Source organism: Dipteris shenzhenensis, chromosome 10, assembly GCF_047967505.1.
Source record: "Dipteris shenzhenensis isolate YYH24624 ecotype China chromosome 10, Dip_SZ_1.0, whole genome shotgun sequence".
NCBI lineage: Eukaryota > Viridiplantae > Streptophyta > Polypodiopsida > Gleicheniales > Dipteridaceae > Dipteris > Dipteris shenzhenensis.
In genome coordinates, this window is record NC_141605.1 from 16,848,127 (window position 1) to 16,862,964 (window position 14,838).

General features: G+C 41.5%; 1 protein-coding gene across 1 annotated transcript; it reads right to left on the reverse strand.

Moving 5' to 3' along the window:
- Positions 1-7,660: 7,660 nt before the first annotated feature.
- On the reverse strand, positions 7,661-9,829 carry LOC147897478 (FT-interacting protein 7-like). Its single transcript, XM_087380027.1, has one exon. The coding sequence runs from the start codon at positions 9,827-9,829 to the stop codon at positions 7,661-7,663; it is 2,169 nt and encodes a 722-aa protein (XP_087236153.1).
- Positions 9,830-14,838: the final 5,009 nt, after the last annotated feature.

The window sequence follows — 14,838 nt, forward strand, 5'->3', positions numbered from 1 at the left end:
GGGATCAACCTACCTTTTACACCATGTGAAATTGCCAACTTCCCCAATGTCATTTAGCTGTAATATCTCTAGTTCTTCCTAAAGAAGTAATTCTGAGTCTCTTAATACTGAGTCTTTCTTCATCCGTCTATCTTCAACAAACTCAACCACATTGAAATGTCTTAATAGTACACAGTTACTCTCTAATTCTTGAAGTGACTACCAAGTTAATTTTCTAGATAAAACTCCTGTTGGAGTGTAGAATGAAGTGGAGATCCCTACTTGGTAGTGGCAGAGAACACTTAAAGTAGTACCACCTCAACCTTCCTCATGCGTAGCAAAAACCAAACCCACCATTTGTCTATAATATTGAGCCTATTTTCTAGCATAACATCAGTAACTTTAACTTTCTGAAGTGCTAAGAATGTTGGGGAGAGATAATTATCCTTTAACCATCTACTTAGCTCCTGACTCCTTTAGGGGTCAGTCAATTCACACATAGTTAGTGTGAGAGAGGTGATGGGTCTACTTACCAGTTTTGCTTTTTCCCTTTTTAGCCTTGGCAAGGGGGATTTTAAGTGAGGCTCCCTCGCCCTTTACTTGAGAGATTCTCCTTTTTTTTCAGAGTATAGCCTAGGGTTAACTTTGCAACAGCAACAACTACAGATAGGAAATCCTCGTCTCATGCTACAATATCAATAGGTCCTAGTTGCAGCATTACCACGGAATGGGCTTCTCTCCCCACTAGTAGGTCATTCAAATCAAATGACCCCAGTCACATCTCAGGTGGCCTTACAGTGAATACTCAAGCTCTAGTCAGGCAAGTAGCTTAGGCTCTTGTCTCATGTCACTATCTTGATAGCCTTGCCACTCTATTTCAATTTTGTACCTTAGAGGAGCGTCTTGTAGGCTCACCTGTTAATTTTTTCATTTTTCCAAAGATCCGGATTACCTCATTTGGTCTTACAACTTATGCTATCCAGCTCATTTTTATTAGCTGCCCAGTTTTTGTCACTCTGCTCTTGGAGCTTTCCTACAGCAGGGCACCTTATTTTGGGAGCTGCTTGTCTCATTCTGGGATGATTTTGGAGCTGCTTTCTAGATGTTTTTGCTGGTTTTTGCAAGGCATGACCTGTACAACCCTTTTGGTCAGTTACATTTGAAGTAAAGATCACTGATTCAATTTAACTTTTTTATTGATATGAGTTGTTATGAACCTGGCCACCCTGAATAATGCATTAAAATCTTTCGACCTATTCGGGATTCAATTCCATAGTCTTAGCAATGAATTTCAAATCTTGACGCTTCATTTTTTGCGCTTGTGATTTTGTCAATTTGAGTGGTGCAGCAGATGTTGACAGAAGTCTTGGAAAGGGTGGTATTGGCTCCGATTGGGATTCAATCCCATAGTCTTAGCAATGAAATTCAAATCTTGCACTTCATTTTTTGCAATTGTGATTTTGTCGATTTGAGTGGTGCACTAGATGTTGACAAAAGTCTTGGAAGGGTGGTACTGGCTCCATCGATGCATATTTCTTCTCTTGCCTACTAGTGAACTCAAATAATATATTAAGTACATCTGACCCTGCCCTACCAAGTCCAAATACATCTGCAATGTCCTGACATGTAAAGTAATGACGCATCCGGAATGGTAGGCTAAAGTTCTCTAGTTTTGGAGGGCCTGTTGCCCTATAAATAGCCCCCATTGGGAGATGCAGATACATACAATGAGGAGGTACCTATAGTATGGATGGCTGTATGGAAATAGAGCAGCAGATTCAAGGATGCACAAGTGCCAGAACAGGGGTAGATGGGGCCTGGGTTGGTAGGCAATGGAAAAGTACAAGGATTGGGCGAGCAAATTGAACCTAGAAGGTAGAGATCCTGGGCCTGTGGCTGCCTGCCACATGGCCAGGAAGGGCTTGCAAAGCCCAAAGAAGATAGACAACTAGGTGGGTCAGTGGGTCTACCTGGATCCCCTCCTACTAAGTCAGTTCATATGGAGACTTCAAGGCATTCGGACCTATAAAAGGAGCCCCTCAAGGGGGCATAACTCACTGCCTACAGATACACTAGAACAACATTTGAGGAGCAGACTGGAGCAGCACGCATGTACATTAACAACAAATTTTGGTTTTGGTTGAGGGCCGCATAAAAACCCTAGCTTGGACTTTTATAGGTCTAGGAAATAGCAAACCAGTTGGCCATTATTGGACAACTGGTACAACAGGTAGGTCCGATCAAATTGACCGAGTTGGCCCTACTCCTATTGGCTGGATTAAGGTTCAGATTGGCATGAACCTTGCCCTCCCTAGCCCTATATAAATGGCCATTTTTGGCTCCTTGGTTGAGAACCTTATACTTATCTTTTCTAAGTTTAGAAATAACAAAAATCTTGCTTATGCTAGGTGCTTGCATGCCTATATTTGTAAAAGTGGACTGGAAGCTTATGGATCTCTTGTCCCAACTATAGTGGAATGTGGAATATGTGTGCTTCTCAGCAAGTTTTTAACAAGTTGGTCGAACAAAATGTGTATACTTGGACTTCTCTTATCTTGAGCTATATTGAACAAGGGGATTTGCAGGAGGTTGTCCATGGGGAGCAGTCTGGAGGTGTGATTGAAGGCACAACCACGAGACCTACTGATGCTCTATGGGAGCACGCAGGCTGAGGGATTTAGGAGGAGGAAAGCAAGTTTTTGAGAATACAGAGGTCCACATCTTGGTGGTACACTGGACCAATTTTGGAGAGCTCCTGGAGCAATGCCTAGATCTGCTCTAGAGTGGGCACTTCGGTTTTAAGTTGCTCATTTGAGCAGATTTTCTAGCAAGGGAAATGCACGAAATCCCGAGCAGATGGGAGCTGCTTGAGCAGCATACGAAGAGTTCAAAGGGAGGCAACCTTGGCCATCATTCAGAGCAGCAAGGTGATCAAGATTACAACAAGAACTTGCTTACAGTTGACTGTCCACAGGGAGAAGTCTAGAGTTCAGATCGCAGGCTCTACGACGCCTACTAACACTTTATGGGAGCATGCAGGCTGAGGGATTTAGGAGTGCCATGGAGGTAGGAGGACATCAAGTTTTTGAGAGTACGAGGTGCAGATCTTGGTGGAGGTTTTGAGAACCTTGCATCAGAAAACCAAACGTTTCCCCACGATTCGGACAACACACCAGGGGGAATAGCTTGAAGACTGATGGAAGCAAGCCCACCTATTGGGTGGGCCAACGGGAGGGGGCACTTGGCCCCAAAGGGGCTCATTACCCATTCACTGAGGGGCTTAGACCTGCTCTATTTTGCAGGAGGAAGAGCACCCATCTTGTGCCTTGGACTGAGCATATTGCAGTAGGAGAAGCACACAAGGTGGTGCTTGGACCTAAGCAGATTTTGCAGCAAGGGAAGCGCACGGAATCACGAGTAGATTGGATTTGCTTGAGTAGCACACAAAGAGTTCAAAGGAAGGGGATGAAGGTTACAACAGGAACTACCTCACAGTAGGTTGTCCATGGGGAGCAGTCTGGAGGTGTGATTGAGGGCACAACCACAAGACCTACTGATGCTCTACGGGAGCACGCAGGCTGAGGGATTTAGGAGGAGGACAGCAAGTTTTTGAGAGTACACAGGTCCACATCCTAGTGGTACATTGGACTCATCTTTTGTATTGTGTCCATATACATTGGATGGAAATATATTGCTGGCCCTACATCTCTCTCGTTGGCATTGTTTATTTACATGCTTGCACATCTATCTATTATTTAAGTACACATGATAGAAGAAGTTTAACACCACCATGTGAGTGCCTGGGCTACTTTTGTGTTCTCTTAGTGTGAGAAAGCTTCCGCTGCATGGTACCTCTGTTTTCCAACATGGTATAAGGGTCACTTTTGGAGATTTACAGGTGGTGAAGCTTGCTGAACAGGGGCCACCTTGCCTGGATGCTCCATCTACATCATCTTCAGGGCCTCTGTATATTGGCAGCTTAGACGGGTTCCTCAGGTTCGTTAAGCTCCTAGAGCAATGCCTAGATCTGCTCTAGAGTGGCCACTTTGGTTATGAGTTGCTCATTTGAGAAGATTTTGCAACAAGGGAAGTGCCAAGCAGATGGGAGCTGCTTGAGCAGCACATGAAGAGTTCAAAGGGAGGAAACCTTGGCCGTCATTCAGGGCAGCAAGGTGATCAAGGTTATAGCAAGCACTGCCTTACAATTGGCACAAGGAGCAATTTGGGGTGAGATTGTGGGCACCACGAGGCCTACTAACACTTCATGGGAGCACGTAGGCCGAGGGATTTAGGAGTGCCACGGAGGAGGTAGGACAGCAAGTTGAGGTCCACATCTTGGTGGAGGTTTTCAGCACCTTGCATTGTTAACCCAAACGTTTCCCCATGATCCGGACAACACACTAGGGTGAATAGCTCAGAGACTGATGGAGTTGGTTGTGCATGCTATCAGATTGGCTGTGAGCTCTTGAAAGGGCTTCTAAGTCAGGCATGTCAAACCTTTTCCATGTTTTCCATGTCAAAGGTAAGGTTAATTCTGAGATGTGCTAGCAATTGGATTTGAATGTGATGCAAGACCCATCTACTAGCCACATTGTATCTACTTATAGTTAGTCAATCAGTAGTAGTTATGAATAGCTGGAGAAGCACTTTCATACCATCTGAGAGAAAGATCTTTGTATATTTTAAAGCATGTGTATAGTGCTTTGAAACATATCCAATGGTTTTTTTGCTCTTTAAGCACCCACATGTATAGACCTTGGCACAACATCGCATGTGGCAACTTCTAGAGATGGCTCAGCATTGGTACGACCTTGGAGAGGAGCTTGAAAAGACCCAGATGGATTCAGTCTATTGACATGGTAGGTCTGGAGCAGACAGCAGCGTGGAGTTGCTAGACCACAACCAGGATAGGATGTGCCTATGGTACGGATCAGTACAGATGGCTGTATGGAAATAGAGCAACAGATTTAAGGCTGCACAAGTGCCAGAACAGGGGCAGATGCGGCCTGGGTTGGTAGGCAATGGAAAGGGGCAAGGATTGGGCCAAAGAAATGGACCTGAAACATGTCAGGGTTATGGCAAGAGAGCTTGGGCCAATGGCATCTTGCCACATGGCCAGGCAGGGCTTGCAAAGACCAAAGAAGGGAGACAACTAGGGTCACTCATCGAGACATTGTTGTTAGAGACAATAACCGATTCATCACTTCAAGAATGGGATGTGCTCGTGTTCAGATTATTGGGAATATTTTTCAAGTGTAAATATATCAGTCTTGGCACATTGTCTAGAGTGAATATGATGCAGATCATGGGTTTAGAGCTTGTCTTTTAATCCTAATATCTATCACCCTTTTAGATTCATGTCGAATATAGGATCGGGACTAAAACTTCTCGGGGGGAAACAAGATTAACTCATGCTCCCTACATCTCTTTCAATTGATAGACATGAAAGACCAAATGGAATTTCATATTAGAAGGAAACTACAATTTAGTTTTCAAGATCAGAAGAGGTTCACAATACTTAGATCATAAGCTATCACCTTTTAGATTCATGTGGAATATAGGATAGGTACATTCAGATTTGCTCTCCTCTGTAAGGTTCTCAAATGATGAGAAGCAACCAGCATGAAAGCTTAGATGAATATGTGATGCATGTACATCATAAAAGAGCCATCCGACGTCAGAATATGTGGATCTGCATGTGGGGGAGAGCTACAAGCTGTCCAACACATCTCAAGATGTCCATTTGTGTGCAAAAGTGGCCCATAGCCACCCAAGATGTTGATGTGGCATGTTGGCCATGTGCACAGAAGGTCAAGGTGGAATGATTGTCAGACCACATAGAACACCTAACTATATGGAATCAGTACAGATATATGGATGCTGAACAAAATTCTAGACCAGAATGTAGTTTCATGGACTACGATGATTGCTGTGTGAACTTAACATGGGCAGTTTGAGGACATTGTTGACCTTTCCAGCCAAATGTATAAGAAAGAAGTGCTTCCAAATGAAGTCAGTTACATTAGCATCCTTGAAGCTTGTACAAAGCAGAAAGCAATAATGAAAGAGAAACAAGTGCATGTGTGCATTGTAAATAGCAGGCACGAGGTAGATTTTTCATCTTCCAAATTGCACATATTACTCCATTTTTTCCTTTTCAAAGCATTACTACTTTTTTTCAGTACACATAGAAAATTTCATGTATGAACTATTATTATTTCATGCTTTTAAAACCGTCTTGTTTTTAGTCACATATAACTGTGTTTCTAACAATTTCAATAATAACTTATACTTTTTAGTGCACTAGACACATTTTCATGTATTGTTACTCTTATAATACTATTGTAGTGTACTTCAAATGTTTCTACTTTTATTATGCTTTCTTGATTTCATAATTAATACTTCTCAAGTTGCAAGTCATCTTTCTAACTTAGCATCACTCTCAAACATAAACCCATTGTTTAATGCATCATTATTTGATCCTACAATATATCAATCCACGATAAAATTATAAAGGTACGTATTCAAATACATAACATATGCATCTTTTATATGCAAAATGCCTTACATTTATTCCAAAAAATAATCTCAATTATCATTTTAAATCTTCTACATTCTATCTAATTTCAAATTATTTTGATATTTTTTATACATCTTCAAATTTATTTTGCAGATTAAATATACACTCGAATAGGAACTTTTCAACAAAGTATTCATCCTCATCCATTAAACCAAAAATGGTACTTCTATTGTCATATTCTGTTTACTTCATTTTATAAGTTCACTAAGAATCAAATTGTACAATAAAACATATAAACTTAAAAAAATTTGCACAATGCTATCCTATCAATCAATCAAGTAGCTAGGAATCTTTTATTATTTTAAACTTTACATAAACCTATGTTCTTAATTCATTTTAAAAATTAAGTCAAAATGGCAAATATTATTTATCAATTTTTAAGGAATGGCAATAAATTCATTTATATATATTCTAGCTCAATACAGTTACTTGCCCAGAACTAGTTTTCTTGTAAAGTTATGGGTCTACCAAGGCCTTCGTGGATGGTAGTGGCTAGTACATGTCCGTGCCCTTGCCCTGCGCCCCACATTCTTTAGCTCAGTTAGTTAAGGTTAGATCTGGTTATTTGAGGATACCTTAGCTCTACTTAGTTCAATTAGGGTTACCAAAGTTATGATGGCTTATTTAAGCTTATGTTAATGAAAATTAATTACGTTAGCTTATGTTGATGTGAATTTACAAAATTTGAGTTTTCGGCATGTGAATCTTCTAGGCTAAAAACAAAAACTTTTGGTCTTTGAATCATGTTCATATGCTTAATATTAACAAAGTAATGACAAATGGTTCCCATTTTAAGCAAAGGGTAACAACATGTAAAGGCCACTAGATGGTCGTGTACATTTCCATTCTCAATGAACCACAAAGATAGCACCCAAGGCTCAAAGGGCATCCTTCATTGGTGCGAGCCATGAAAACGTAACTTGAATCTACGTGATCGCAATGTACCTTGCATTGAAGACTTACAAAAATTACATTTCGTGCGAAGTCCATGAATCAAGCAACCAGATGAAAAGGACTGCACGTATACACATAAAGCTTGACGTAAGTAAAATCCACGAGAGTAATATGGAAAGTGCGAACAGTGGACCTCTTCGCACACCATCACCACATTCCGTCGGGAAGGCTTACAGGCAACCTTCTGAAGAAATTCATGGGAACGGAAGGCATATTGTTATGTCGGAAGTGTGGGTGTCTGAGGACGTAGATCCCAAAGAGTGCAGCAGTGACACGGAAAGGGGTGACAGAGAGAACCACAGCGACAAGGAAGCAGAGGCGGAGGAAGATGGTGGTGGCACGAGGGTCATGCGAATTGAGGAGGGCATGCAAGCGGTCGAACCAGGTTGCAAGGTCACCAAGGATGATTTGCACTCGGCCAGACAAGCGACGGAGGCGATCATAGCGAGCTCGGAGGATCTCGTCAGATTTGGAGCTGGGGAAGGTGTCGTATTCTTCATCAAGGTCGTCGGGAGTGAAGAAACTTGAATCATCGAGGAAGGGATAGACGTCCATGTGGGGAGGATATCGTGGGCGGAGTCGGTAAAGCCTAGCTTGGATCAGAAATATGCAGACGACAAAGGTGGGCAGGATGAGTTCTGGGTACCAGATAAGGATGAAATAGAGAAGGTGAATCAGAATGGTAGTGCGGGGATTCTTCCACTGGCAAATCTTTCGGAACCAGGAAACGGATCCATTTAGCAAATTCGTAAGCCGGTACCAAATAATCTTACTGCGTCGGAAGCTCCACGGGTGATCGGCATGCGCTTCCAGCATCAATCGAACCACCTCGGCTCTAATAGGCGGCTCTGATCGTGCTAGACTCGTTATCACGGTTATCCTGGCAACTTCCTGGAGTATCTCCACATCGTTCACGTTGAGTGGCTCCAGATAATGCTGCTTTGGCATCAGCGGCAGCATGTACAGATGCATCATATTGAGCCTCTTTGTGCACCTTAGCTTCAACACCATCTCGATCTCGCCTTTCTTCTGCGCGCCAGATTCGTCAAGCATGATCAGTGAATATCTGCGAGAATACGTCCGGTCCGTTTCAAGCGTCGACAAACGGATCTTCAGTTTGCCGATGTACATGTGGCTTTGCAACTTCTCCCTGTGGCTTTGCCCTTCCCCCGCGGACCCGTTGGTGAGGTTCCAATCGTCGAACACCCCGATAGTGAGAACGGTGGAGGGGTCGTAGACGTCCCAGGTGTAGTGCTCGTTCCAGACCGGTGCGAGCGAGTTGACGACGGTGCGCGTGCGCACCCATTGACGGCCATACTTCGCCACACAGTAGGCAGCCGGGTCACGGAAACCGTCGCGGGTCTTGACGGGGAGCAGGTCAAAGGCACGCACAAGGCTCAGCTCGAGCACCGCCACAGGGGGCGGCCAAAGGCGGTGATCGCTAGGGCGAGTGTCGCTTATGTAACTCGACGATTCCTCGAACACATGGTAGCCACCCTCCAGGCAGAAGTTGAGGCGGATGCTGCCGTTGAAGCCACCTTCCACCGAATCCTTGTTTAGATCATACCATTTCGACTCCACTGTGCTGTGTAAGTTGTTACGTTTCGGAACGGATTTCAGCGGAATCTTGACGAAACCCAAGATTTCGTCCTCGTTTTCGCGCCCCTCAACGATGACGGAGACAAGCAGGAACTTCTCGTCGAAAGGTTCTGCCGCCACAAACCACGCCGGTCTGAGGTTCTCCCTGGTCATGCGTCCCCGGACCATGTGGCAGCCTAGCTCCATATTCACGCACAACTGCAGATTCCGGTTCTCCTTCGACATCACCAGACCTTGCGTTTTCATCACGTTCACCCGTAAATACCACAGCCTCGGCGACAGATAGATCCACCCGTTGTCCGAGTGTCGCACCGCCCGCGTCCCTGCTTCGTGCGCCTGCGTCCCGATCCACATCGCTAACATTATCTCCCCATTTGCTTTCCGCCCCTGATCCCTCCGTGACTCCAGCCTGTACCACTGTGGAGTTACCGGGGACGAGTCCGTCGGCCGCTGTGGAATCTCCCCGATCGCGAACGACACGAAACCCATGAAATCGTTGTGGACTGCGTCGTGATCCCGCACTACAATCTCCAAGAACTCCGCCTGGAAACGATCCTGCGCGATGGTGAAAACCTCTCGCCACACGGGGTTGAGATTCTCGCGCACTACGGTGGTTTTAAATTTCACATTGCCCACCTTCAGCTCCACGAAGGGGTCGAAGCTGCCGGAGACAGCCAGGTCTCGGGCGCGTTCCACGCGTACGAAAAGACGTTTCATTCTTGCATCGGATAGTATCGAAGCTGTAGGGAGATGTTGCCTATTGCGATTCAGATCACATAATCGGAGCTTTTAGGAAGAGGAAGACCCGAATCAGAGATGATTTTCGCAATCCAGGACATGGAAGAATTGGATGATGGTGTACATACCACAAAGAGAGTGTAGATAATCCAAGAGTCAACAGCTAGGTGTCTTGTATTTGGCCTCCCAAATTATACAAACGAAAAACATGACCTCTTTAACAAAGTCAACTTGGTTGATTTTTGTTTATTGCTTTACAATGTCACTCTTCCTTTCGGTAAAAGTTTCGTTACAAGGAAGTGAACGTTGAAGGTTGCTCATAATAAAGGTTGCTCCTTGGTTAGTCCTTTTATAGGCCACATTGAATTACTTCCAACTTGTAAAACTAGCAATTACACACTTTCATGGTATAAGGTTTGAGCGAGACTAGGCTTTTCGAAATGGTTCTTAAGGAGCTCACCTAGTAAGTGACTAGTCTTCAGTTACCACATGACTAGGACCTTGGTATAATTAGTTTATTGTGACAAGTTTTAAAAGACTATCATACAAAATAGTGTAAAAAAAGAATGTATTTCATGTTGTCATTTCACTTCAGTCATGGAATTTTATGAATCTCACATTCCTAGTATTAGCATTGGAGTTTGAAGGTTGAAGGCCTCCATACTCGACCCCTTCAATTATGATGACCAAATGTTCAAGGAGACCTTTATGTGAGGTGCTAAATTTTGAGTAAGGTCACCTTCAACAAATTGTATATAGGAGAAGGGAGTGTGATAGTAGTGCACGCGGAATTGTCTATTTTTCCTTGTTGTCACCACCAAGGTGACTATGGAGAATTCATTAAGTTTACGTTAATTTGGTCCTTCAAGCCTCCATATACACCACACGTTTAATGCCATTTTAAAAACACACAACATGTTCAAAGCCCTTCTACCACACGGCACATCACATTTAGGAATCATATCTTTTTCCTTCTTCATTACAGAGATTGTGAAATCAAAGCTCATTGATTTTCTCTTGATTTGGATCTTCATGCCACTAAAAACACTACATGGTCAATGCCATTTTAAAAATACAACACATTGAGAGCCGTTTTACACATGACACTCTCTATTGAGAGGAATGCTATATTTTCTCTTATTGTTGCCATCAAGGAGACTATGGGGATTTTTTTTCATTTGGGCCTTTAAGCCTCAAAGACACTACATGGTCAATGTTCTTTTACACATAGCAAATCCTATTGAGGAATCATTTATTTTTTCTTATTGTCCCCTTTAACCATAGAGACTATGGAAACTTCATTAAATTTATGTGCATTTGGGCCTTTTAGCCTCCAAAGACACTACATGGTCAATGAAGTTTGGCACAAGGAACATTGAGATCCATTTAACATATGGCACCTCAAATTGAGGAGTCTTTTTTATTTAGGGAGATAGCAAAAAGTTCATTAACTTTTTTCTTATTTGAAGCTTGAATCCTCCAAGTACACTACATAATCAATGTCCCACTTTGAGAGTATTTTTGAGAGTATTATAGTGTAGAGAAAGTTTGTATAGATAATCAAAGAATCAATAAAGGGTAGTGTATAGATGAGTATGAACGAGGCACCTATTTTTCTAAGAACATTTAAGTGCATACAACTAAATGGTGAATGTTTCTTCTTTTATGGGCCATGATAGCATTTGAGTGCATATGAGTGAATGGTTTTTATTATTAGCTACTCCTTTTATAGATTGAATCCTACTAGTTGCAAACTAGTGAAACTAGCCTATTACTTGCTAGTTTGGCTAGGAGCACACAATAATGTTTTGTTGTATGTGACTTTGATTTCCCATGATTTTGATGGAGCATGGCTTTGGTGAAACCAAGGTTTTGGTGAGACCATGGTTTTCGAACAAGATTTTCAAGTAATTGAACCTATAGGTCTAAGTTCTAATGTAATCAAACTAAGTAAGTGACTAGTCTTTCCATGCCTTTAGTTGAGATACCACTTCAGATCAATCCACTAGGATCTTGTTAACATTAGTTTATCATGCCCAGCTTTGAAAGACTATCTTGGTAACATTAGTTTTGAAATACTATCTTACAAGTTATAGTAAAAATCAGAATGTATTTCATTTTCCCGATTCATTGCTTGTAGTCATGGAACTATATGAGTCTCATATTCTGGTAGCTCCATTGAAGTTTGAAGGATAAGCCCAGATTTTTTTTTGATGGAGCCCATATCCCAAAATCCCTCAATTTTGATGACCAAAATTTATAGTGAGAGCTTCATGGTAGGTCCAAAATGTTGAGGGAGACCATCATGTTGCCTGAAATATGTAAGTATACAATGTGGGTTCAAATGGAGGGGTTTTTTATTTCAAAAATTTTAGATAAAGTTACAGAAATATATTTACATATGGGGTTTTTAAATTGAAATTTGAAAAAATCCCATAAGTCTGTATAGAAAAAGGGGTAAATCTATCCAGGAAAATTCACAGGTAAGGGGACCACTTGAATGCATGTTGTATCTAGGGTTTCTTAATGGTGCACCCCGTGAGCATGTTGGTCCAGAATTTTACATCAGAATTGACAACAAATTTTAAGTAGGATATGGGAGTGTGATGGTGGTGCATGAACAATTGAGGAATCATTGATTTTTACTTGTTGTCCCCATTAAGATAACTATGAAAAACTCATTAATTTTATGCTAATTTGGGCCTTTGAGCCTCCATACACACTCGGGTGGTTCACCTCCCAAAATTTTAGTGTACCACATGCATTCAAAAGGAGGGGTATTTTAATCCCACTTTTGAGAAGAAATTAATAGGATTACAATAACAAGCGAGGGTTTTAAATTCAAATTTAGGAAAAAATCGATTAGTTTATAAGTAAAGAGGTTGGTTTTATTGGGAGGAAATTTTTAGTTGAGGGGTTTTTAAAATATCCCTTGAACGCACAAGATACCTAGGATTTCTAAGTTGTGCATCCCCCGAGCATACACACTACGTGGTCATTTCCATTTCACACATGGCCGATTGAGAGGCCTTTTATGCATTCACATCACATTCAAGAATCATCTCTTTTCCCTTTTTCAATAAGGAGATTGTGCAATTAAAGTTAATTAAATATTTATTAATTTGGACCTTCATGCATGTAACTACACTACGTGGTCAATGCCATTTTAAAAACACATGGCACATTGAGACCGTTTTACACACAGCACCTTGTATATAGGAATCTGATAATTTAGGCCTTTAAGCCCAAAGACAGTAATGGTTAATGTGATCCTTTTACACCACACATCACATTGAGGAGTCATTTTTCCCCCTTATTGCCCCCTTTAGTTAGGGAATCTATGGAAAATTCATTAAATTTTTGCTAATTTGGGGCTATGAGCCATGAAATACATTACACGGTTAATTTAGTTTTACACATTGCACATTCAGAGCCATTTTATATACAACACATCACATTGAACCTCTTTGGGTAGAGTCCATTAATCTTTTGTAGATTTGGACCTTGAAGTTTTGAAACACACTATATACTATATGCCACACTTGAAGCACATGATGATTAGGGCCAACATTTGAGTGCATATAAGTGTCAAATGTTGAAGGTTTCTTATTGATTGCTTCTTCAATAGGCCATGATAGCATTTGACTCTACAATGAGCAAGGGTAAAATAGTGACAAAAACTAGCCCAATGGTGATTCTAGATCCTTTTCCAAGTTGCCTAGGCTAATATTTATAGATTTATGTCAAATAAACCCACCCAAAAAATAACAAAACTTTCTCATACAAGGTCTGAATTTGGCCATTCAAACACTTTCATCAATCAGCACAAGTAATTACCCAATGACATACAATTGCATAGCTATGTTCTTGAAAATGGTAGCATGGGCTAATATTTGGAACTCTATACTAGGGAAAGTTTTGCCCAATGACCTACATTTGCATAGTTGTGTTTCTAAATGGTTTTCCCAATGACCTACTCTTTGATAACTATGTTTCTCTCTTATTATTACTGTACATATGAGTGAATGGTGAAGGTTTCTTTTGTTTGCTTTTTTTATAGGCTACATCGAGGTACTTACAAACTAGTGAACTAGCAATTACTCCCTAGTGTGGCTAGTGGATCATAAGTGGTTTTAATTTCATCGATTGTATCTTAACCCCAATTATGTACAATACTCAAACACACATATATATGGATGACATAGAAGATTAGGGTGTTCTACACCACCAAAACCTGGTGTGGCTCTCTTATGGCTCTCTTTCTCTCTCTCACCTTCTTCCATTCCTCTTCCATTGTTGAGATCTCTCAACTGGTATCAGAGTGCGAGTGTTCTAGCTCATCGGGTGTCAGCCTAGAGCCCCCTGAAGCCCGAAGTCTACTGCTACAGTGTTGAGAGAAAAGAAGAAGAGATTATAGACACACCAAATAGACTCCCAAAGACTGATTCATATTGATCTAAAGTCACACATATATAGGTGAGACCTAGTTCAAGTTAGAGTGATCTATATATAGCTCTTGTTAGAGCTATATATAGCTCGCCCTAACTCAACCTAGTCCTTTACTATATATATGCCTATGATCTATGAATAGAATCACTTCCTTTGGAGCAACTCTTGTGTCCATTTCTCTCCTCTTTCTCTTCCTCTCAACATGGTATCAGAGCTTGGTTATGCTCTAACGTGACCGTGAGAAGAAAGCAACAATATTTTTGTCAATCTGAAAACGTGAACATTCACATAATGTTCTTTTTGATTGTTTCGACTACTTGATCGCTAGGTTTTGAGTTAATATGCAAAAGTTATCAAAGATGCAGCGCAAATCAGTGTTGTGATCATGATTGATGAAAACGGCCCGCAATGGCTTGTTCAAAGCATATGTGCCAGTCATTTTGACTGGTTGGATTACTATTTTCCAATTTCAGGTAAGAAAGTTATGGTTATTTCTTTTTGCTTCTTGCTGCCAATAAACTGGTAGAAGAGTGTTTGGA